A 26,168-nucleotide genomic window follows, 5' to 3' on the forward strand; every position below is an offset into this window, starting at 1 on the left:
GACAGTTACGCAGTCTTCATATCTCATGATTAGTTTTGTCTTTTTGTTGTTTCACATAATTATATTGTCATGGACATCTGAAAATTTGGCTTAAATTGTTGTCATCTCATGCCACGGAATTAAAAACTGTTTTTCTGCAGTTATCACCATACCGAGTGACATATCATGTAAATTTGCTATCGTATGCCATTTATTTGTATTAAAATGTCGTCATAAACTACAATATGGTGGATACGTCCATCAATAAACCCAATGTCTGTGATAGGAAATGATAAAGAAAACGGTCTTGAGAGGGATGAGTAACAACTGCAAGTATTTTCACAGGATATGTCCGTTGGTATCATAATAATAGGCCATTTTCTCGATGTCGTCATTCACTACAACTACCAGAATCTTTGGGATTGTTGTTTTCTCTTCCAAATTAGGATTTTTGTTAGCTAAACTTCATTGGGATCACAAAATTTCAACAACAAAGGAAAAACAAAGAGCATTCTGGCAGTTGTTGTAAAATATCTCTTATGTCATCGTGAAAAAAATTATTCAAATAAGAAATTAAAATTCGATATTTCAGTTTTGGCTTTCATTTCCGTCGAAAAACGAATGCCCTTTGAGTCTACGCATGCCATATATTAACAACACTTAATTCAGTTTGTAAATGGTTTAAATCCAGAACTCATGTCAAAATGCACGTAAATTATAATCATTCGGGTGAGTGTAGTCCTGAGAAAGGCTGTTTGAGGGCTGACATTGATTGACGTTTAGAAATCCTGAGCTGACATATCCAGAGCCAGGACTTAATTAGTTAGAAAAAAAAAAAAAAAGAAGAAAAGAAAAACACATACCACTTGCATTGGCAACAGTCTACGCCAAAGCCTCTGAGTGATATTAGCGGAGAAAATGACCGTCTCTTCAGGGAAGTTGCTGCTGTTTGTGGCCATTTATCTGTTAGAAAAGGCTCAAGGTACGCTTAAACATCCTTAGCGTGCTTTCCATTTGCTAGAACTGATCGGAAAGCCTTGCCGGGAGGTTCATCAAATACCAGAACTAGACTTTCTGACAATGGTCGAGGTCTGGGCCATTTTGAAGGGATTTGAAGGACTGGCAAGTACTCAATTGTTCGAATGTTACGTTGTATTTCTGAACAGACCTTTTCTAGGATCTCCCCGGTCAGTTGTAACAAACGGTAAGATGGCATCTTAAAAACCTTTCCTTCTATAAAAAGTAAAGTCGACTTCAAAAATCGCGTCATAAATTTATTTAACAACCGAAAAGTGTCAGTTTGTTTTTGGCTGAATCCACCAATCTTGACCCCACAGCTCCAAATACGATTGTTGTTCTCTTTCCCACGAAACATATAAGCTAACTCTTGATAGACTTCAAAGTAGACTGTTTCTCACGCGATCTTGTTTGAGGTAGTCTATGTTGTAGTCAGCGCTGGAAAGGGAAATGGAAGAGGGAAGCGGCTGAGCGAGGTCGGCGAACCGAAATCGCGCCCATTTGAAACACGTCGCCCGATAACAGTGGGGTACCATGATTTTTTACGAGCATTTCAAAGCGTGCCGCTGCTGGCGGTATCTTTTGTCTCGCAGCATGAATCCTCAGGAGTGTTCGTTTATTTGCTTGCACAAGAAGAAGGAGGTTACGTAAGGAAACGGTGACAGCGCCCTTTGAAAGGAACGTATTAAAGTCCTAACATCGAATGTAACGCTTTCCAAACTATTTTCAGTTTTTCCAAAATTTCAAATTTCCAAAGAAAGCGTCATTTTTATGCTATTTGTGCGGAGAGGAATTTTTAAGATTACCTTTTTGTCGATTCTGACGGAGTAAAAAGATAACACATCAAGAAAACTTCTTTTTAGCGGAGTGATTTTTATTGTCCTCATAAATTAGCCATTTAAGTAATCTGAAGTCTTATTTGTCTAAATCAAGGGGTCCGAAATTCGGACTTTTGGTTCAACTAAATCCGCAGAAAATGCCTTTTTAAAAATAATTCACTTTAATTTCAGGGGTCCGAAATTCGGACCCTTGGTTCATATAAATCCGCAATTCGGACCCTTGGTTCAACTAAATCCGCAGAAAATGCGTTTTTAAAAATAATTCACTCTAATTCCAGGGGTCCGAAATTCGGACCCTTGGTTCAACTAAATCCGCAGAAAATGCGTTTTTAAAAATGATTCACTTTAATTCCAGGGGTCCGAAATTCGGACCCTTGGTTCATATAAATCCGCAGAAAATGCGTTTTTAAAAATAATTCACTCTAATTCCAGGGGTCCGAAATTCGGACCCTTGGTTCAACTAAATCCGCAGAAAATGCGTTTCTAAAAACAATTCACTTTAAGTCTAGGGGTCCGAAATTCGGACCCTTGGTTCAATAAATGCTTAAAAAATCTATTGTAAACATTAAAAACAAAACGCTGCAACTCCGAAGATAGGACAATTGCCTTAAGCGAAACCTCAAATCTCTCTTAAATGACTTGTGCTTACGATAAAAAGTGAGGTCAGTGCTATCCGTCAACAAAATTGCAAGGTTACTTGTCACACTATTTAATCTTAGTAGTGATCTCATCGAAGGAGAATTATGGATGACATTTATAGGGGACACTGTTTGGTGATGGCCCATTCTACTATAAGATAAATGTACAGTGTCTTAATATATAAAGGTAAATTCTGAACAAAGGAGACATGTCATTTTTACTGAGAATGTCAACTTATTTTCTCCGACCTCTAAACAGCTGCTCTAAACTATCTACATCAGTTGAAACATTTTCTTTCATTCAGACTTGTGCGTCTTTGACGGATGACAACAGCGGGTGTCTTATTTAACCACCTTCTCTGCATGTTAGTGCACTGGAACGTATTTCCCTCCATTCCGTAAAGAAAGAAAAAGAGAAAGAACGTATTAAAAGCTTTATTCCAAAGTTAAATGTAACATGGACGAAGGAATAACAGGCACAAAACTGCTAAATGTCCAGCGATACAAAACTAGGCCGAGTCTAGGCTCCGGTATAAATACATCCAAGTATTTTGAATCTATTTGAAGCTGTTTAAAGTATAGCAAACACAACTGAATACTCCTTTCAACTTGAAGTTATACATACCAGAAGAAACATAGCCATTTCTCCCGTCCGTAACGGACTTGAATCTTGAACGCTGCTATCACTAGTCTATCGGTGATGCTATTGTCCATCCCAGCACGTACATGACGGCTCCATGCACTGTCCATGCTCCTTCCCAAATCTGGCCGTCTAAATTCAAATAATCTCTGTCTTTCGCTTTCACTTTTTCGTTGAATACCATGCTATTGGAAACTCCAAATTGTATTACTTGAGTTGATGAGAATGCGGGTCAAAACGTAACGACCACGCTACAAAAGTAAATGAATGGCCTTTGTAATAGCAACGATCTGACCGCCAAAATGACCACAATGTAACGTTAACAGGGAGTTCTTTGTATCAGTAGTTGAGTCACACAAGGTTCTGTGACATTTTGTTTTCCCCCTTAGTTTTGAAATAAAAGGGCCATAGCCGTGTCTTACTGGCAAAAAGCACTAGACCTAGTAAAGTGAAATAACTGGTGGGCCCAAATATCTTTTTTGAGACAATTTGAAGAGTTTGTGTGCAAACTACCGGACTGTTGACAGGTTGGGATTGCGTGGTTCAAAATTATCTTTTCGTCGTTGGCAAGCTGAGCTGGTTTCAGTGGTTTATTCGGCTCCGTTTTGGTGTTGACTCCATTCGAAAAAATGCAGGAAAATGTCATGTTGTTTGATGGAAAAGCTGATGAGCTAAACGTATGGCCTCGATGAGACGAGAGACAACGAACGGAACGGCATTTGTCATGGCTCATGGCAAAGTGCTGTTAATTTGTACGCTGGTCTTTTACGCCGTACTCAAGGTAATTATAAAGTTTCCTTCTCACATTGTAAGTCTAGCACTTGTAAATGGAACTTTATGAACTCAAACTGGCGATAAGGGAAATCTCTCAGGTCAATTTTAGTGCGTCTGTGTTTCAAGCTTTTTATACTGAGTCTTAACTGAAGCCGTTATTCCTTTTCAAATCGGGCGCGTATTAGGTTTTTGATTTCCTGTTTCTGAGATGTTTGTAATACTTCTATGCCATCCTTTCTAAGGCGAGACAAACCGGCCTTTCGATGACCCCTCGTCACGAATTTAGTTTGTATGAAGGAGACATACATACCGTTTATATCGTTCGTGGCCTTTGCATGGCCAAACATAAATTTTCAAGAAGCAATTGTAAATGCGTTGTCATCTGCAAACCATAAAACGGTCACTTCACTAAACAGAGTCGCGCTGTTTTTCATCGCACAGAAGATTTAGCGGTTTAGCAGGTTTAGCTGATTTACCATTTTTCATAAATGAATTGTTGTTTTGATATTTCGTTTTCAGGCTTACCGCACCTGTTCGTTCAGAGAAGAATTCGTATTCACCGCTGCCTGACCTCATTACCGGCGACGTGATGTGGCTCAAGTATAATTGTTTGCGCCATGTAATGAACTATAGACGCCAATGCAACGACTACTTTCATCTGGAAGATGTTCATTTAAAGAAGATGTGCAAGGCCAGGGACAGAAAGCCGTCTGGGGGCAGAGAACATATTTTTAGACTAACATTATTACTATTTTGTTGTTGACCAGACGCGAACTCTGCTGAACCCTTAGCTCAATGAGCGTTCTGCGACAAACATGTTTATTACACGGCACCGCGTTTTTTTTTCACGATTATAGCTAAGTCCGAAAATATGGAAGCTTGGTTTCTGTATAAAGTTAGCATTGTATTTTGCAAGTTTTTAGCGGATTGAAAAGTGGTTCAGTTTCTGAGTGAATGTAGTATTGCATCAGTTTTGCATGATTTAAGCGGACTGAAAACCAAGGGTCCGAGTTTCTGAGTGGATGTAGTATTACATCAGTTTTGCATGATTTAAGCGCACCGAAAACAAAGGGTCCGAATTTCGGACCCTTGGTTTCTGAGTGAATGCAGTATTGCATCAGTTTTGCATGATTTAAGAGGACCGAAAACCAAGGGTCCGAATTTCGGACCCTTCAGGTTTCTGAGTGAATGTAGTATTACATCAGTTTTGCATGATTTAAGCGGACCGAAAACAAAGGGTCCGAATTTCAGACCCGTGGTTTCTGAGTGGATGTAGTATTACATCAGTTTTGCATGATTTAAGCGGACTGAAAACCAAGGGTCCGAATTTCGGACCCTTGGTTTCTGAGTGAATACAGATCCATCATATCTGAAAGCAAGGGTCAGTTAGAATCTTAATTCCTGGGGCACAAATTTAGCTATCCGCTGAAATTATAGTTTTGTGCAGAATAATTCCGAAGAAAAAGGGCTATAATATATATTCTAGCGGAATTTTCGATTCTGGAAAAACTGAAAATAGTTTGGAAAGCGTTATGTGGTTGATTTAGGATCATTTCATTCAAAATTTTCGCTTGGAATTGCAGTATATTGCCGTAAAACCACGCTTCGTTGATTGAAAATTACATTTTCTTGATTCCGCCGTGCCGCTCGATTATGCAAATTACTTTCAATTCACTGGAGACTGTGATTATCTGTTTTCCTCCTTTTTTATCGCAAGGATAGCATACATAATGCCCATTCTTATTGGGAACTGTCGTTTGTCATCAAATAACCTAAATATCATCACTTCCTTGATAGCGCAGGGCAATTTTTTACTTATTTTAGTTTATTCATGCAACTTCTGCTGATAAACTTCGCCTTTCGTCCTTTTGTGTTGCGTTATTTTTCTATTATGTTTCAATGCATAGATGCGTTCCGCGAATTGTCACTTTAACAAAACCATACACAAAAGACTGCTGTGATTGACATCCAAAATGAAGCTCATTTGCATTTTACGAGCGACTTGTTTCAATGGGCGCGATTTCGTAACGGCAACAAAGCTACATTTGTTCCGTTTTGATTTAGACTGCAAGCAGTCCCTTTCTGGATCCACGGACTTAAAAATGTTTCCTCTGATTGGCAGAAGGTGATCCACGCCATTCTGAGTAACTGTTAACAAATTGAAATCAACATTAAGAGCATGCATATGCAAACCTACATAGAGCCCATTAATTGAACATGTTTGCATATTGAAATTATAGCTGTGCCAGAGAGTTTCCAGTCGTGTTTTGAACTTTCCATACATTTTCCTGTATTTTTTTCGCGCGAACTATTTTTAGTAACAGTCACGGCTGTTTCGCTTTACAGACAAATGTATGGAAAGTTCAAAACACGACTGGACGCTTTCTGGCACAGCTACATCCTTCCAATTTTTTTCCTAAACTCCTTTTCCCAGTGCCAAAAGTTCCCAATTCATGAATTTTTCAGAGGTGATGTTTTATGAGAATTATTTGACATTGGATTTCCATACAAACACTGTTATTTCAAGCCTGTTTGCCTACTCGTCAATATGGCGTCGAAAACCGTGGTAAGACCTATTAACGTTGTCGGATTAAAATCAAGCTAAAAGACAAGACCGCAATCTTTTGTGGGGTTATTTTTTATGAATAATTTCTTCAAAATCATCCCTGCACGTGCAGGTCATTGTACTGCTAATTACAACCTATTGTTTTCTCCAGGGATCACTGATTTTGATGAATTTATTCATAAACATCCCACGTAAACTTTCGGTCTTGTCTTTTAGCTTCATGCTTTGAACCGACAACTTTAGTTGAAATGACCGTATCATGATATGCAAGAATAAATGTCAAACCGCATAGAGTGAGCAGAGATGGTTCCGTCCACAACTACGTTAAAACATTGACAAATGGTTTAACGTTCAATGCAAATCTTAAATGGTTTGACGGACAAAAGCTTAAGGAGTTCAGCTGATTGGAGAAAATTGATTTTATAGCGCAATGACAAATGGTTCAACCGAACAGCAAGTCAAATTGTTTAGTCGCATAAAAAAAACAAGTGGTTCCGACTAATTCGGAATTGGTTAGCGAAAGAACAATTGGTTTGTTGGAATGTAACGTGCAGGCGCGTAGCTGAGGTTTCGATAGGGGTGTTCGTTGAGCCCAAATCTTGCCGGAGGCGCTCTTACCAGGGGGGTCCGGGGGCATGCTCCCCCCGGAAAGTTTTGAAAATCTAGGTTCCCAGAAACCTCATTTCCTGCATTTTGAGACCCATTTTAGGCAAATAACAACTTTGTTTTACAACAGCTTTTTAAGCTATATAGATCATTTCGACGGCATTATTGTTTCAACTTACACAAGAAAGTTCAATGTACATTCTGTGCCCTGTCAAGTTCTGATAGCTATCCGATCTGCTGATAGTCATACACCAAGCTGGTAAACTGCATCATTCTCAGGTGTAAGCCTTCGAACAAATTGACTGTCTCGTCAATATTGACAGGCATATCATATTTGGTATGCATTAGAGCCAGGGCGGACAGCCTACTCTCTCCCATGGTACACCTCATGTAGTTGTTCAACCTCCTCATTGTGCTTATGGAATGTTCACATTCACATTCGGAGGAAAAGAGTTGTGGAGAGGGTAGGTCATCTTGATAGAGATCCACCAAATCAGTGAGCTGCTGAAAATTGATCTGGCTTTCTCTAACTGACAGAGGGAACTAGCCCAAGCAGTATACAGACTCTTAAAATTTTGAATGTCCAAGGGTTCTCGACAATTTTTGTTTTTATTGAGGATAAGCCATTAAAGAACGGGTTTATATCTCTATTGTTTTGGTTGATGTATTTCGACCGCAGGAACTTTATTTAAAAGCTTTTCTTCCGCCATTATTGATCTTCAAAGGGGGTTCGTTCGAACCCCCTGAACCCCCCCTCCTACGCGCCTGACGTGGATTTACGGAATAAAAAAAAAAGTTTTACCTTGATAGGATACGACAGGTTTAACCTGATACGTTTTTAATTTTGATGCGACCACATCAAGAATTTCCCGTGACTTACCAATAGCAGAAATTTAAACGGGATTTCGATGACAAAATCAACGAAATTAGCTCTGAACTATTAGCGTTGGAGGGAAGCTCTTCCACCTATACGAAAATGACGTACTCACATTCTAACCAGAGAAATTGAAAACCAAAGTTTCATCCCTGTTACCGACCAAAGTAAAGTTGATTTCCTACCCGGCTAGATTAACGCTTGCTAACATTTATAACTAATCGCACCTCTTTGAGACGCTTCGGCGGCATAATCAGGCAAGTTTGGTCGAGTCATGGTTCGTATTCTGGAGAGACGCAGTCGAGCCAAAGTATAGACTGTAAGCAGTCCCTTTCTGTATAGTCGAGAGGTCGGGCGAAATAGCCTTCTCGTTTACTTCTCCTCGGCTCCAGTCTCGCTGCGCTGTGAGCGCAGCCTCTCGCAAAAATTGATGAATGAGAAATAATGTTTTTCTGAGTTTTATACAGTTTTAATATCCAAATTTAGCGAAAAATTTGGGAACTCCGACTCCTTTGTTTCCATCTTATGTTTCAGTACTTGTCGGCAAACATCGCGCAGTTGGCGAGCACCCTCCAGTCAGTTTTGGCGGGGAAGTTTGTTACTCTTTCTACGACAGGAAAACATTTGCTAAATCTCAAATGAATCAAGAGGTTTCTGTTTTTTTTTTTTGGGGGGGGGGGGGGGGGGTAAAACGTCTTTTCAGTTTATCGTACAGCAACATCATTTTTCTTGAGATTGGCAATGAATAATCAGGTCAGGCGGCTGGTATGTCGCCTGATAATGCCCGCGGCTGGGAGATCGCCCGAAAAATGAATATTTGGTCGAGAAGCGAAGCTTCGAAGGCAAATCGGTGCAATTTTGAGGACAATCTCTCAGCCAAGGACATAATCAGGCGACATACCAGCAAGCCAGAAAGGGTTTATTTTTATTTTATAACCTTCCCATTAATTTTCATATCGCACAAAAACCGCTCGTAAAAAAGCCATTGTTGATCTAATGGCGGATGCGCGCGATTGACGTAAACGAGTACATTTGATTGGTTTACAGTAACTTAATTTTTACTGTGATTGGACCAAAACGTGACAAACTGTCGTGTGAAATAAACTCTCGCAACGCCCCTTAGATCAAAAACTCGAAAATTCGGCGCATTTTAATATGGTTGACAGTTCTGCAGGCTCCATTTTTCAACTGCGGTTGGCGTTTTTCTCTCCTTCCTCCATGCCAAAATGGACGAGAACGGTTAGTTTATTTTATGGCAAGTAAACACAGTGTACTAATTCTCTATTTTATAAAATGGCTGTTTAAGTTTAAGTAGGACTGAATCTGAAAGTCTGCTCGTAACTTTTTTCATCTTCAAAAACGTTGACAGCATATTTTGTTCACTTTTTTGTACTTTCCGGGACAGCATTTGGGACCACCTTTTTAATGCCACTGGACTGCACAAAACGAGATTGTTTTTCTTCCATGTAAAATGATAAAGATGAAAAGGTGAAACTCTTGAGCTGGCTTTATCCCGCTGGCTTTGTTTCTTTTCGCCGGAAATAATCGGAGGACGAATATCGACGCAAATGGGGGTTATTCCGTGTTATTACATGGCTACAATAGTACGCGCACTCTGATTGGCTGATTGCTGAGCGGGCAAGATTTTCTTGTAATGTCCGGGCATTATGAAAATTTTGCTCGGCTCGACGGCTCTTTTGAGTTGTAAGTAAAAGCTACGAGCGCATGGGCGAAAACAATAAAAAATATGGACAAAGTACAACTATATTTTCAATAACTGAAAGAAAAACTAGCATACAGATACTTCTTTAGTATGAGGGACGAAGAGAGCCACAGCGAGAGCTAGTTTTATTATCCAAAGGACGAAGAACAGGCCAAAAGTGAGCAAACAACATGAGCAAAGTAATCACTCACGAAGGCGAAAATTTCGGGAACAGTCCAGAGCAATTACAAAAGTTTGTTCAAGAACAGAAAAGTGAAAACACTGTGAAAAAAAAAAAAAATGTCAAGTGATATGAAGTGTTTTACCGTTTTCCGTGGCGAGATAACAGGCAAATGTTCAGATTTTGGAGTTACCAGCGAACGAACTTGACTGCCTCCTAGGAAAGTTCTTTAAAGATGTAAGGAAAACCAATGGTGAGGAATACAAGTCAAGTACTTTGACGGGACTGCAGAGAAGTATCCAGAGATTTCTGTCTAATTCCGTTATGTTATTGAGAGCGACGACGAAGATTAATATTCATTGCGAGTGTCACTGAAATCACTGCAAGTTCTCCCCACGTGTTTAAAATTCATTCACAAACTGGGCCCATCTTTGCTACAGCTTCTAAAATTGTTAGGGTCAAACACTTGTGCATGAAAACACAGGTCAGTGTGATTTTTTTAAATTTAAGTGGTTAAATTTGCCCTAGTTCTTGACGTAATAAAGACAAAAATTGTCTCATTGTCAAAGAAACTGTGTCTTGTGGTTTCGATCGCATCGCCAGGTTCGTTTCGGTTCAGTTAACACGATCTCGAATGACCTCTTGCGCGCGCAAGCGGATGTGGAAAATTACTTCCGGTGTTTTTATTTTATTCTTTTTAAGGATAGCGCTAAAAAGGCCGTATAATAAATAACTTATTAACCTCGTCCGCTCGGTCATTACAGGGAAATCTCAGATCTCGGCCTTGATGTATTGACCTTGCGCAAGGCCTCGGTCTAAGATTTCCCTGTAATGACCTCACTCTCGGTTAATAAGTGGTAATAACCATACTGTGATTTTGCACCGCGTGACATAATGTAGCCAATGAAGTTGCGCGAAAATTAATGAGTGGGTTATAACGTAGGATATCATTACAGTAAACTAGGCTTCTGATTGGATAATTTCGACTGCATAAGTAGCAACTTTATTATTTCTATCGACATACATGCATTAACAGTAAATGTCTAAAGACGAACACGTAAGTCGTGCATATAACTAACCTGGACTATGATTTTTCGTTTCAGCTCAGGATAATTTTGGAATCGCCGAGCCTTTTCCAGAAAACGTCTATCCAGTTGAGTACACTTCAGCTCAGGTGACCTGTGTGGCTTTTGATTCAACCGGAGTAAAGACTCCCGACAGAATACAGTTTATGAGGAAAAATGATTTTGCTATATACACAAATCTAACAGCAAATGAGAACTTGTACTTCACAACAAGAATTGAGTTGGAAGAGGTTGTTGGCCCAGACGGAGGTAGGCACTTGATTTATAAAAAAAAAGAATCGTACCGGTGTTTCAGTGGGATGATTGCATTTAATTACATGAACATTTGAATTTGATTTCAAACGAAAAAAAGAAAAAGAAAAACCACTTTATTGAATCGCTATTCCATTTCCATTCATAATACTGTGGGCCCACACCTATAAATTCAACATCACCTTCCTTGAAGAAAGGTGGAGATAGGGTCGTTGGGACTTGAATGCTGTTTTACAAATCAAGAGCAAATTTTGCAATTTTGTATTTTTTTTTGGTTTCCAGAATTTACATGTATGTTTCTTGTGTATGAGCACTTCCGCTTATAGTACGGAGTTTGAAGGAAGGAGTACAAATGGATTGATAAAGCAAAAGAGTGTTATAATTCCAGTGAGAATAGAGGTGACCCTTTTCACAAGTATGTGGTTTAGGGCATGGAATTTGGGCTTACTTGTCGAGGTAAGTTGGCGGAACGTTGATCGCTGAAATAAGCGACGAAAATTTTTAGCATGCGTTGCTTCTCGGTGAGAAGCAAGCGACGAGTTCAATATGCGAAAACATATAAAAATAGCGAAATTCATGAATCACAGAGTCATGATTTTTATGCAAAAGAATTGAGTCGTACGGGAAAGTAACTTTACTGTAATTTTGAAAAGTGAAGGTTGCCATATTTTAATTTTCAATAATGAACCATATTTTATTCCCATATAATATAGAGTACTTAACCGTTACTTATTACAAATTCTACAGAAGCAAAGATGGCAACAAAGCTCTTTGTCACATTGCACATTAGAAATGTAACGCGGGATGATGATAGCCAGAAGGGTCCACTGGGGAGATATGAATGCCACGCTTTTGCAGTCAATGATATCAAAGAAAAGAGGCATGGATTTACTGTCAATGTCATCAGTAGTAAGTATTCCAAGGTTTGACTGTTGTATGTTCCTCATAAAGCATTTGATGCAGTCTTATATCTCCTAGCAGACGCCTTTCTGTTATGGAATGTTCTCTTGGTCTGAAAGAGTGCAAAATTAAGTCTGATTCAATTCCTACGAGAAAGGTCAGAGTTAATTTTCACACCGATCGGGGAGTAAAAATCAAAAACAAAATTGGTTTTCTGGAAAGATAGTTTCACTTTTAAATGGCATGGGTGAAAAACATATAAAGTTTAAGTCTGCGATCAAAACACCACGGACATAGGGTATTTTTGCTGACGTCATTGTTAAAAATATTGCTCACTAGCATATAGCAAACTATACCGTACGGAAAATGGACACCATAAATTTAGAAGAACGTGTCATACTTGCTAAGCAGTAACCTTATGTATCATGCAATTGAAGTTTAGTGTCCATTTAATATATTTCAGAGCTAGAAATCCCTACGGTTTCTGTCGACCCTAGACCCAGTGTTGTTCATCACGGCCATAACATCACAATAACATGCAACTTCACTGAGGGCCAGGGATCTACGACGCCGCTAAAGACGGTTTCATGGTACAAAGATGGCGTAAAAAGACAGTCTGTACGTTGTCCTGACCTAAGAGATCCTGATGGGTTTGTTGGTCCTCTGGTTTTAAGTAACATTGGTGTCAGAGATGGAGGCAATTACACCTGTCTTCTTGAAGTGCTGCTGCGCAATAAAAAGAAATATTACGTGTCCGATACCACTGTTATTAGTAGTAAGTTGGCATATCCATTTCTATATAGCTTACAACCCCGCTGTGACAAAACAAGCGCTCTCTACATCCTATTGTTGTTGTTGTTGTTATTGTTGCTTTTTTTAAACTCGTTTGTCTTTGTTCGTCACTAATGGTCGAATGCTGTTATAATCTTGTGATGTAAATAAACCGATGCTATTTCAATTACTTGTATTGTAGTATGTAAATTAGTTACTGATTTTATGATGATAATGATGGTAGGTTTGTATTTTTATCTTTTTCTTTGTGGCCCGGCCCCATAAGCTTTCTAGCTTTAATATCTACCGTGGATAAATAAAGTTTATTGATTGATTGAATAAAAGGCTGAGTATAAAAGCCAATGCAAAAAATATAAAGAGACAAGAACAACAAACAAAAACAAACAAACAAACAAACTAAAGGAAAACAAATGGAAGAAGACAATAATATTCGATTGTGTAAATTAAAATTGACCGTTTATCTGCCGATCCGTATTATGCCGTTTAGACGTCACGCGATGCCTGAAAAAAAAAAAAACAACCAAAAAACAAACAACCAACAAAAAACAACAACAACAACAACAAAAATCTTATATTTGTTTGGCACAAATATTTTTTAAATAGTTAGTTTTTGTTATGGACGAAATAATTATTTTTAATTTGATTCTTTTGTTAGTTGCTCCATGGTTTGATGAACCCCCAAAAGATCTTCAGTTTAAGAAGCGTAAAGGAGGCAGCGTTTCATTTGTATGTGCGGCTCAAGGATTTCCTTTGGAGGTTGAATGGCTAGTGGAGAAGATTGAGGATGACATGGTGTTCCCGGCCGCTTGCATAAGTAAGGGCGGTGAATTTATTTTGAAATAATGTTATGCAACCATTTTTGCTGGAATCTTGTTACGTCGAACAGGAAAAAAAAACTACGATTAACGTTTCGTCGGCACCAGCTAGATAGACTATGTTCTTCATGTATGGCTGAATATCTTTGCTGGATGATCTTTTTTGGGACATAATGCTCAAAACTTGCAGTATATATTTAGGCCGGGCATTTTTTCGCTACCTGTGGCAGGGAAAGTGGAGATTCCTTTCCCCCTCCGTTACTCTAAGAATATTCAGGCTTTGAAAATGAGACTTACAAGAAAAATAGTACGTCCAAAGATGTTTCCTTTGAAATTACGTCATGATTGCCAAATGGCGGTCATCTTAGATTTGCCATTTTGGATTTCTGGATTTTCCTCAACCAACATTAACTGAAAAGTAATGGAGGAACAACCTTGAAAAACTGAGCTAAAACATAAAAGTTACTGAAAGAAAGGTAAATTTTCTGTATTAAAAACAGGAATATTTCCTGTTTTTATGCGAAACCTGCCAATCAAACTTTGATTGCTATGGTAATGTGAAATTCGGTGAATTATAATCTACCACATAAATTTGTTTCCAGGGCAATTCACGAAGTTTCATGACGTTTACTCAAATATTGAAACAGTTATAAACGTTGCCAAAGTTGGCGCGGGCAGAAACCTTCCCCTCTCCCCACCTTGGCCTAGAGAGGGTGAAACGACGTTCTTCTTTAAGTTACTGGGATTGTACCGATTCTACTGTGAGTTCCGTAACAGAGGCCTGCATGTTTATGCAGTCCTCCTTGTAAGGTGTGGTATGATTTGACCACACTACTTTGTACGGCTGCTTTCCAAACAGTACTTCCTTTATAACAAGGCTTGCGATTGGCTTGGCCCTGGTGGCCTGGCCAGTAGATTATGAACCTCGCGCACGTACTACAAGGGCTTGAAGATCTTAGTTTGAAATAAGGTCGTTGTAGGAATCAAGATGCCGTATTAAAGGCGAACTTAATTAAGTTAGATACCTTGAATGGAGGTAAGGAGTCTGATTCGGACCTTAATAGTTAATTATAAACAAGCACATTTATGTACTATTTTTGCCAAATATGTAAATTTTAAAACTGCATAATAATAATAATAATAATAATAATAATAATAATAATAATAATAATAATAATAATAATGATAATGATAATGATGATGATGATGATGATGATGATGATGATGATGATGATGATGATGATGATGATGATGATGATGATGATGATGATGATGATGATGATGATGATGATGATGATGATGATAATAATGATAATGATAATGATAATGATGATCTTCCTCCGTCATTTCCTTACCGTCATTTCCTTACTTTTTGTCATTTCCTTACAAGAAAATTGTCATTTCCTTACAGTAAGGAAATGACAGTGTCATTTCCTTACAGTAAGGAAATGACAATGTCATTTCCTTACAAAAAAGTGTCATTTCCTTACCTCAATTTTGTCATTCTCCTTACATTGTAATTTCCTTACAGGAACATTTTTTCTTTTTGATGGGGAATCATTAATAAACACACAAGTAGCAAAGACTTACCTGTTTGTAGTAATTTCTGACTAACATTATCTTCATTCAGTGCTTTTTGTTAAAATTATGGCTCGTTTCCAATCAACGATTGGTCAGCTTTCATCCAGTTAGATGCCTTTATTTACAATAGGTTTTCTCGTTCAGTTTTTGGCAAAAGTAAGAGCTGATATCATTATAGGCCCTGGCAATAAACATAGACTAATAGTAAAATATGTTGGATGTGATTATATGGAGGGGGCCCAACGGATCGTTTCGGTAAATTATCTGTTCGAAAGGCCCTTAATCCCCTACAATTTCCTGTAGGGAATTTTCACCTCGACCGTTCATGATACAGGAAATTTAAAGCCTTATAAGTGTTTTCGGATTGATAAAAATGTCGTTTCGCATACCGAAAAAGGTCAGCTAAGATTTTCGGAAAGGAAATAAGACCTAAGGTTTTCGGGAAATGGACAAAAATGCCTTAGTCATTTCGAAAAGAATCAAGTTCCCGTAGAATGACCGAACAGATAAAAATATTATAGCGCGGCCTGAAATGAACTTACAGAGCTTTAAAGGTACTCCAGACAGCCTAAAATAGCGTTTCAAAGGATCTGAGAGAAAACTGTCGTTGGGTGCCCCTGATTATATTTTACACATTACAACCAAATAATAATTGCAAAGCTGTGCTTAAATGAAATCAACAAATTAAAGTTAAAACTACTCCGGTATACGAACATGATAGTTAAATGGCTTTTTCCGCGCATTCAATTAATTGTTATAAAGGGCAATCTGAGGTGGATACTTTTCCTTGTCCTCCAAGAGAATGAAATAATTTAGTAAAGCCAAGATAAGCCAATGAAACGTAATTCAAGCACGCTACTAGGAGCATTACATATTGGCACTGTCGCAGTTGGAATCGAACACTCGGGCAGTTCAAAACCTTGCAAGATTGGATACGTAAGTTTCTATACCCCAGTTCTCAGTGAAGGGTTTTGTTTTACTGAAACTGATAATAATAAATTTGGTGAAAAAGAGAAAGGCAGGGAGGTTGCAACTGATGTCACCGCGCTCACCAAGAAAAGAAAGAAAAACAGCGACAAAGACAGCGATGTTGGTACGGAAGCAGAATCTACCGACCGTTCTGAGGTTTAGGAATCTAAGTCAAAGAGTTCCGAAGACGACCCTGCTCAGGAAAAGTTTTTCGAAAAGGATCAAATAGACGTAGACGACATGTCAACATTCGGCTCAGATTCTGAGGGCGTTGAAGAAGAAGCAGCAAGCCGAAAAAGCGATGCTAAATGGGAGGACTAGCTATTACCAACAAGCCGAAATGCACCACAGTCTTCGAGAGAAATCCCTTGGCCAGTTCTGTAGGTTCTAGCGTCATATTGCGGGTGGGGACACACTTGTCGCACAAGCACTTAACAACACGTGGCACGTCCATATTATACTCCAAGAGTTGGACTCACATGGAACAGGTTTGGATTGTCTAGCGCGGGACACGTCCTTTGACATTTGGGACAAGTGGGCCAGTCCAAGACTAAGAAAAAAAAAACATTCAAAGGAACCAACATCAGGCTCTACTTCCGTTCCTTGGAGAGCTTTTTCCAAGCGAAGACGAAGACGAGCAAGAAGATAGCAAACTGACGGAGAATGGGCTACTTTTTTGTCGCTGGTCCTTTGGGAGGCCTAAAACATGTCTCAGGGGACGTTTTCGGACACACTGATTCCATTGGAAGCTCTTAAAAGAATATTTTTCTTGCGTCCAAAAATAAACATTTTTCCAAATGGTAGGTCCAGGGTTTTTGGTCAAAAAATAACCAAATTTTAACTCGGCATTTTTGACTTGTTTATGTTCCTAGGGATCTCGGTATATCATAAAACTTCCTTGGGAATTATTTTTAAGTGCAAATAACGCCCTGAAAAATACTTTTCTGTTTAACTTTCATCCTGACTTTATCTATTGACGGCTATTTCTTTGTCCCTGGTCCCTTGGGAAGCCTAAAAAGTTTTTCAGGGGACGTTTTCGGGCACACTGATTCGATTGGAAGCCTTTAAAATAATATTTGTATTGAGTCCAAAAATCGACTTTTTCCCAAGGGTTCAGGGTTTTTTTGTACAAAAATGAACCAGTTTTGAAGTTGATCATTTCTGCGAGGTTTGAACTTTGTTGAAATGAAGAAGCATCTTTTTTTGCAAAGGTATTCTTACCCGTTGAATAGATGTCAGTTTCATTCAGATTTCATGTCTCCATCTTTAGGTCTAAGGGATTTTTTTATGTTTGCACCTTTAAGTGTACACCATTGTTCTTGTTAAATGTAATTTTTGTTAAAACACATAGGGGCGAGCCCCAGTACTCAAAACTGGCATCCTACTGTGATTTTTATTCTAAGCACCTGTTAACCCTTTCTAGGCCCGGGGGGGGGGGGGGGGGATTCTGCCCTCTTTAACTTTGAACCTTTATAACCTTTATAACTTTTTTAATATGCAAGCAAACACCACCAAACTTAGGAACTATTTTGCAAACTTGCCTGGGAACAAATAAGTATAGTCGGTAAATGATCTTGACATTTGACGTTGCCATGGTAACCAAATTTTCGCAATTTTCACAAAATTCTAGCTCCGCAATTGCTTGGAAGGATTATTTTTCAGAGAAGCATAGTAATTATGATTACATCATTTCAGTAAATATCAAAAAAACAGGACTTTTCAAAAAAAGTAAAATCTTCCTGACCATGATATTCTGAAAACTGTCATTTCCTTACCTAAATTGAGACCTATTTCTTTTGTAAAAAGATCAGAAATTAAAAAGAAGCCACGACATTGAGGAAAAGCTTGCGTCTCCTTCCGTGAATACTTATTATGGATGTCAACTCAAAGTTCTCTTTCACTGGGCAAAGATATCAACCAACGCAGGAATTGTCATTTCCTTACAATTTTTACAGAAAACACAGTTACCTTTCCTTCGCTGTGAAGCCATTCCTTTGCAACAAATGCTAGATTTCTTTGCATGGCCTTTAGTTGTGTATGTCTGGCTTTCAGCACCTACTATGGTGAATTTATATGACTCAAATCCAGCACGATGGAGGGATATGTACTTGCGAGTTATTTTTGGTTGAAAATTGAACACCTAGAGTGCTTTGCAATGCGAGAGGATTGCACTAATAACAATTAAGTCTTATTTGTCAACGAATGTCGTATTAATAGGCAAGAAAAAGTCTTACATTTATAGGTAGGTCCAAGTAGTTGCGTGCTTAATACAAAAAAGATGCGAATGTAAAGTTCCTTGAATTTAGAATAAAATTGTCATTTCCTTACCTTTAAAAACAAAAAAAAAAATTGTAAAAAATTTGTTAACCGTCCTAAAGTGCTTATTTCTTGCCTGGCACTTTCATTCGTCGTAACCTTTCTTGAAAACAAATGGGACTTGTTTATCATCCAATCTGAGGTTCATTCTGAAGAAGGAAACGATATTCTAGAAACTGTCATTTGAACATTTGGTCTTAAAACTTTCATTACTTCTATAATACTTGTGCCATTTACATGTTAACTTCACGAAATGTAACATACATTGTTAGCTACTATGTCACAAAAGACCAGGCATTATCATCTATTTTTAGCCCGTCTAGCGACATTTAACTCAAAAATGGCAATTCAGTCTTGAGGTTGACTTCGAAACCTGTACTAGACATAATACTTGCACTGGATTCTTTTTTCGTCAAAAGGTCGCTTTTCTGAAACATTGATGATAACGTGGGGAATACAAATGAAGCTGTGGGGAATGACTTTATCATCTGTTAAACAAATTTGCAAAGTTCTAGCAATTTTTCTTCCTAGATTCCCCAATTTTCGTCATTTCCTTACCTTTTGGAAACTTCAATACGCCATTTCTCGGTGGCAGTTAAGGCAAAATTGCTGTTCTTTTAGCACAGATAACAATGGCACCAGAAGTTTGCTCTGTGAAAAAATTAGGGGTTTCCAATGTAAAATGCACATTTTACAAGCGATTTTATGATTATCACGAGAAAGGTAAGGACATGACTTTTCAGGAACATTATAATGATAATAATAATAATAATAATAATAATAATAATAATAATAATAATAATAATAATAACAATAATAATAATAATAATAATAATAATACATCACGAAAGTGATATACAGTGGGGCCCCATAAGTACATGAGTAAGAGAATTGTAGCAGAAATGCACAAACTATGAAGCTAAAGGTTGTTTATTTAAACAGCTGCATCAGATGGAAAATACCACATTGAGCGCCGCGGAATTTATGACCCTTATGTTCTGACGGTATCTAATCTGCGGTACAGTGATAATGGGGCTTACTACTGCTGCGCTTCCACCAACTGCTCATCAGACCTTCCCACTGGAGACCTGTGCCAGCGCTTTAGGCTCCAGGTCAACGGTCAGAGGTAAGATCAGTTTCTAACAGAAGATCGTCGTCTTTAAATTGTGACAAGATAATTTTAAACCGTTATCACTGAAACTTAAATCAAAATCACAAATCACAAAATTGGCTACTGATGACTTCGACTGAGAGTGGTACAATTAAATGACACTAGTCTAGTTTGGAACAAAAAGATTTGATAAAAGATTCCATTGTACATTTTATAGTTTCATGACATGCTAACGGGACAAGCTAGCTAGTATGGGTAGCTGTAAATGTAAATAAATTAGTCAATAAAAAAATCCTGGTACCTTTCCACTATTTCCAAATGTCTCTGTTGCGTTTTGTTGGAGTTGACTCCTAAACTTCCAAGATAAAAAAGATAGAGACTCCTTTCGAACTTTTCCCTAGTGAATTTATTGATTGCGCGTATCACCGGTGACCTTAAGAGGACTTTTTCAGAGATCACAACCAAACATTTTATGTCTTTTCATTTTAGTCCGCCATGCCAAATACACAAAGCTTATCTGTTTGCGATGTTAGTTCTCAGGTAAGTCTTAATATTCATGCACGTAGGGTACAATCATGTTAATTTTACTGCTTTTAACTTTTTTAACTCACTCTAAGGGCATGTTCGCATGGGAATACATGGAATAGACGGTATTTGTGTTCCAGAATAGACAGGAAATTGTTCTCGGTTATTATTGCCGCCAATGGCAGCATGAAGGAAATATGGCTTACTTAGAATGAGCGGATTTTTAGAAAGGTTTTTGGCTTAATTGGAATGGGTGGAATTGCATTCTTTTGCGAAATAATTTTGTGTGTATTATCAATGTTAGTCCTAAACCGGACTAAAAATTGTATGATTACATGCCATATTAAACAAAGCATACAGTTTGTACAAGGGAAAAAATATTAACTATTAGTATAATCAGAATAATTCCTCGGGTGATTAAAGAGATTCTGTTGATCTGATTGGTCGAGGATTGCGTCATATCCTGCTATAATCACCTCGCGCAAGGTGATTATAGCGGGAGAACTAATTTTCAGAATGGCCGCTTAGCGATTTGTTGATGTTTCTGAGGAAGAAGTAAATAGGATGAAAGAAATTGCAATTCTGAAAGGCTCTAAAGATGCAGCTAAGTCCAGGTTGACTCTTTTCCAAGGCAAGCTTTGAAAATTTTGCTAATTGTAATAAAAAACAAAAACGTGTAAAATTGCAGTGGAAATGTTGTCGATGTCGATGGCTTAAAAAAAATGAAAACAACAAATTAAGTTAAATTCGCGCAAGATTTCACAGAATGATTTTCACCAACAAAACGAATTTAAGACAGAATTTAAAAGCATGGAAATAAACGAGATGAATAAATGTCTCTCTAAGTTTTACGTTTCAGTGAGGAGAATAGACGGCAGTTTTTATAATCTGAAAACTACAGTAGTTTGTTGTCGGTTCAACCGGATCTCGGTCACCATCTAAAGTCACAGCCTCACAACAAAAAAATTTCATCTGCGACAACCGTGTACCTTATATTGAAGCCGATAAAGGACTTAAATTCCTACCTGAAGCAGCTTATCTCCGAGGGCAATTTATAAAAGTACGTTAACCGGCGAAGCCATCAACAAGAAAAATGTGCGATAAAGTGCTATCGCTTACACTTTGTGATAGTCGAGTTTTACACCAAGCAGCCTGGTTCATCTCCATCTGTTTTGGTAAACGGGTTGGAGAAACCCAACACTCAGCATTCAACATTTGGAAGTCAATGCTTCGTCTCAAGGAAGCACTAGTTAAAGAATATTGACGGTCTGCTTAAGGCATGGGCAGTTTATGGATTGAGCATGTGAGCGGCAGACTGCGCGTTTCTGTTCATTGACGCGTGACAATTTGAAACTAACAAACAAACAAACAAACGAATCGACATTTCTCGGACGGTTCTTGTTTTTCTCTGATAATCACCTGGGTAATTATACTGAAACAATTGTTCGTCTCAGGCTCAATAAATATTGTTAGCTAATTGTTAATTAATATATAGTCATGTGCATAACTACGTTCTGAGCTCAACGTTAAATATAGATTTTTGGACCTTGAAACATGGTTCCAAATTCATAAAAACGTCTCTAATTTTTGGACGGTTCCCCCCAAAACTATATAAACTCTCAAAATTGTTCGAATTTCTGTCAGTGATATTCTTAAAAATTGATAATCATCGTAATTTTCAACTCAGTTTGTTTGAAATGGTAGCTATCTGGCAGGATTTTACAGGAGTAGCAAAAATGAGCCACCTTTTAAGAATTTGTATGGTTTTGGGGAACGCAGTCTCAAAATTAGTAGGACTTTTGTATGCATTTGGAACCATGTTTTGAATGTCTTACTTGGTTATTATCCAACTAAACAGCACAAATCTTGGGTAAATGACTAACCTTAATGTGATCTTTGATGTGGTTGTGTCAATTTATAAGTAGGATAAAATTTGCAACTCGACCCAGTCCCCTGCTCAACCTCAAGGTGGCCTATAATTCAGTGAAAAAACTTGGCGGTGGCTGCATATTCAAGTTTATATCAACTTCAAATAAGAAAATTCGGACATTATCAAACAGTTCCATTACAAATGACTACGTATTTTTTTTCTGAAGCTCCTGTTCAGTTGTCCCAACAAAATGCGCTCCTACAAATCCCCAGCGCTCGAGTGACCGCTGTTCGCAACTCAACTCTCAACTTGCAGGTAATTCCATAAAAGGAAAAGACGAGAATGAAACTCGATTAAATTTCAAACTATTTTATAACTTTTATACTGCCATTTATTGTCCGGTATGTCTAACTTTGGTAACTATTCCCTACTCTAGAGAAAGCTAAAAGCTACCTCACATGTTAGTTTATGGTATTTCTCTGTTTCTTGTTTTTTAGCATGATTGCGATCTATGTAAGGAGCGAGCTGTGACTTCAAGATGAAGCAGACAAGATAGTGACAGATATCAGTTCAGCATGGATGATGCTCGGGAACCGTAGCGCTTTTTAGTTTTAAATAACACTTAAACGAAATACTGCTTGTTAAAGTAAATGCAACAAAACAATTACCTAACTGCAGTAATGGTAAGGCAGTCTAATCACCGTGATGCATATTGGTGGAAATGATTGCTCTGATTATAAGACAGAATCAAAATTAAATCTTTTCTAGTTGAAACCTTTGCAGATTAATAATAATTAGTACTTTTTTGAGCCTTAAGTTACATTGGTAACAGAATGTAGAATGCAGTACTGTTAATAAAAAAAACATGCCTCTGTAGAAGCTTTCTAAAAGAAAAAAAAATACTGTTTATCAAAAAAAAAACACATGCTTTTGTATAAGCTTTCTTAAAGAAAAAAGTTGGTGTTTAGTAGTTTTGTTGCAGGTTTGTTCAAATGAGTTTTGCATCGTATTTTAAGTAGTTTGTGGAAACCGAAAGTTTATTTTTTAACGGCGAAGAATAAAAGTTATCTTGCTATCAACACTCCACATGCGCTGACTTTGAACGTTTGTTACGACGTTTTTAATATTTGTGCCAACAACAAAACGATGTAACTTTAGTTCAGAAATTTATCTGGGACAATTTCGTACGTTAAGTCAATGTTCACTGAATGTGATGTTGCCTTGGCAAGCAATTATTGACAAGCAAGGTCTTCAGTAACCGAACTACTTTTGGATTCTAATTTGCCAAAAATTAACTTTCTTAAATTAAACTTCATGTGTTCTTTCCATTTTGTTTACATTCTGGTCATGTTTGGTGGTTTTGTGACGTTTTGGTGACATCAAGAAATACTAATGGCCTCCATTTTGATGTTATGACGTATTTCAGAATCATATGGCATCATCTCTTCCCCCTGCGGACCTGAAAGGAAAAATGAACATACGCACTATCTAGCTAAATCTCGTTGTCATAGTTTTCCTATTTGGGAAGTAATGGAGGCCGCCATGAGTGGTTTAAATCTGGGAACTGAACTGGGTGACTTAATTTCAAGTCGAGTGAGTTTCACAAAGCCCATTTTTAACCTTCCCCACACAATGTGCTCAGTAAAAGACTTTATAACGTACGATGATGACGACAGGAAAGGGGACAACATAAGCATGGGCGTTCGTAAGCCACAGTCGGTAACCGGAAACCGGGAAGGGCTTGCTTTGTTTGTCGCCAATTAAGGACTGAAAGTCACTTCTGTTGGTGTCCGTTTGCTTGTCATTCAGTACAAATGTGATGGCGTTTAAAGTGTCAAAATGGAAACATTCAACTTATGCTTGCCATCCGGCGACGGCAACGAGAACGTCAGAAAATGAAAGGTTTAATGAGCAAGACAATGGATCTGTGGGCTAAAACTTTAGTACATTCTAAAGCGTATGAATAAAAGCTAATAAAATGATTTTAAAAATTCAAAGCTTTGAAGAAAACAACCCATTGAACTCCTACAATGTCTTTTTGTTTAATAAACTGTATCGAAAAGTAGTACGAGGAAACCAGGTTTTATTATATTTGTGATAGATTACAAAGTTCTCTCAATGCGCTGCACCGAAAAACAAAGGTTCTTATCAGCTGTTTACAAACACGCCACAATGGTATGGTCTGTACGAGAACGTTTCATCTGAAATTGTCAACAAAAATTTGCTTCTTTGAATTAGTTTGTACAAACTAAAACTAAGCGACGGAAACTCGAGTTTGTCTCCAAGTTGCACACGTCATTTCATGGACGCACGGCCGTGCGCACATTGAGAAATGTACCTTTGTGACACCAATAGGAATTAGATAGGGAAGCACGCGCACTATGTTATAATTCTCATTTTGAGAAAAAAGTATTCGATAACGTAAACTTCATGTAGTTTATTTCTTACCAGCAATTCCCAGCCAAAATGGTAATGGCCCTTTTATTGAAAGTCGAGAGAGCGAACAAAACACGCGAACAAGCAAAGATTCACACTAGAATAGGCTGACAAGGGGGAAACTAGGGCAGGTTGGAAGAGGTAGCTGAAGAAAAAGGCAATTGATAATAATGAAGATAATAGTATGGGCGAAGAACAAAAACTAGAATCATAATAATTGTTTTAGTTAAGAATTATAACAGATTTAGCTTATAACTTAAAAAGACTACAGGTCACTCTCATTACAGGAGAGATCTTCGCCATTGCCGGTGGTTCTGTTTAATCATATTATGAAAAATGAAAAGAAACATTTTAGTTATATAAAAAAGGTAGTAAATGTCGCGAAAGACGATAGAATGGTTGGCGATGGAGTTTTAATTTTCACTAGAAAATACACCGCTCGAATCATTCATGCTAGACTACATCGAGGACCCTTGTGGCGTGTTTTCCATATCCTCACTATTGTTATTCGTGCACACAGCCAGTGAAAAGTTTTCTTTTGTCTACATAATAAAATTAAAAAAAAAAAAAAAAAATTACGCGGTGACTTGAAGAAATGAATTTTATTTTCTCGTGGTTAAAACAATACACTGTTAACTTTTTTCAGTCTTTGTTTCTCTCTTTTATTTAGTGTTAATAAGTGTTGTTTGTTTCATTGCGCTTAAATATCCTTTTCGGTATGATGATAGAACAACAAAGCCTCCGTTAACGCTGGCTATTACATTTTCTTGGGTAATAGCTGGGGTATGCATTCTTTCAGAAGGTTGGACGTCAATTTGATATCTTCGTTTGCCCTTTCATTTTAACTTATTTGTTGTTTGTTGGACAGGGAAATAGAAGTGATCGGAAAGCTTTGCCAGGAGGCTTATGAAATACCATTCTTTCTGATAATGCAGGGTAGAGGTCAGGGCCATTTTGAAGAGATTTCAAGGACAGACACGTAGTCAATTGTTCTAATGTTACGCTGAGTTTCCGAAAAGACTGTTTCTAGGATCTGCCCGTCAGTTGTAAGACATTCAAAGATGGCATCTTACAAACCTTTCGTTTTACAGAAAGTCAAGTCGACTTCGAAAATCGGGTCATAACCGAATAGGGTCAATTTGTTTTTGGCTAAATCCCCAGTCTTGACCCCACAGTGGCTCCAGATCCGATTGTTATTGTCTCTTCCACGAAACATGAAAGGTTCAAAATACACTGCTTCTCGCGCGATCTTCTTTGAGAAAGTCTATGTTGTAGTCCGCGTTGGTAAAGGAAATGGAAGTGGGAGCGGTTGAGCGAGGCCCTTCGAAGCGTGGGGAGGTGTGCAGCAAAGCCACCATTTGTTCCTTTTTGTGAGTATTAATTACGTGTCAATCACGGTTTAAATACGTTTCTTCTGATTGGTGGAAGGTGGTACACGCCATTCTGAGGAACGTGATGGAGCGGTTTTTATCACATTGAAAACAACATCAATAACATGCATATGTAAACCTGACCAGGACCTATAGCTTGAACATATTAGACATGTTGGAATTTGACATTTGGCTTTTCTGTTTATCAGGATATGGGAAGCTGTATCGCTAAAACTCAAGAGCTGTTGCCAAACCGCATAGACTAAACAGTTTTGTTCACGTCCTCAACTGGGTTAAAAAGAATTGAAAAATTGTTTAATGGTCAACGTA

The 26,168-nt window shown here is 38.0% G+C and overlaps 1 protein-coding gene across 2 annotated transcripts; it reads left to right on the forward strand.

Moving 5' to 3' along the window:
• Positions 1–785: 785 nt before the first annotated feature.
• Positions 786–23,111, forward strand: LOC146459936 (roundabout homolog 2-like). 2 transcript variants are annotated; one of them, XM_085088710.1, is made up of 8 exons: positions 786–961; positions 10,920–11,150; positions 11,901–12,062; positions 12,517–12,828; positions 13,501–13,659; positions 19,469–19,652; positions 20,127–20,177; positions 22,530–23,111. In XM_085088710.1, exons 1-8 carry the CDS (start codon positions 898–900, stop codon positions 22,561–22,563), a joined length of 1,197 nt encoding a protein of 398 aa, XP_084944836.1. In that variant the 5' UTR covers positions 786–897; the 3' UTR covers positions 22,564–23,111. The 2 variants fall into 2 exon arrangements, with proteins under 2 accessions (XP_084944836.1, XP_084944835.1); XM_085088709.1 differs by lacking the exon at positions 786–961 and adding an exon at positions 1,015–1,183.
• The last annotated feature ends 3,057 nt before the right edge of the window (positions 23,112–26,168 follow it).

Source organism: Pavona decussata, unplaced genomic scaffold, assembly GCF_977016875.1.
Source record: "Pavona decussata unplaced genomic scaffold, jaPavDecu1.1 SCAFFOLD_215, whole genome shotgun sequence".
Lineage (NCBI taxonomy): Eukaryota > Metazoa > Cnidaria > Anthozoa > Scleractinia > Agariciidae > Pavona > Pavona decussata.

Excerpts from the sequence above, each read along its gene's own strand:
- LOC146459936 (XM_085088709.1), top strand. The coding sequence starts at position 1,060 with ATGGTCGAGGTCTGGGCCATTTTGAAGGGATTTGAAGGACTGGCAAGT. Across the intron at positions 12,829-13,500 it reads CGATACCACTGTTATTAGTA|TTGCTCCATGGTTTGATGAA; the intron begins GTAAGTTGGCAT and ends TTCTTTTGTTAG. Across the intron at positions 20,178-22,529 it reads TTTGCGATGTTAGTTCTCAG|CATGATTGCGATCTATGTAA; the intron begins GTAAGTCTTAAT and ends CTTGTTTTTTAG.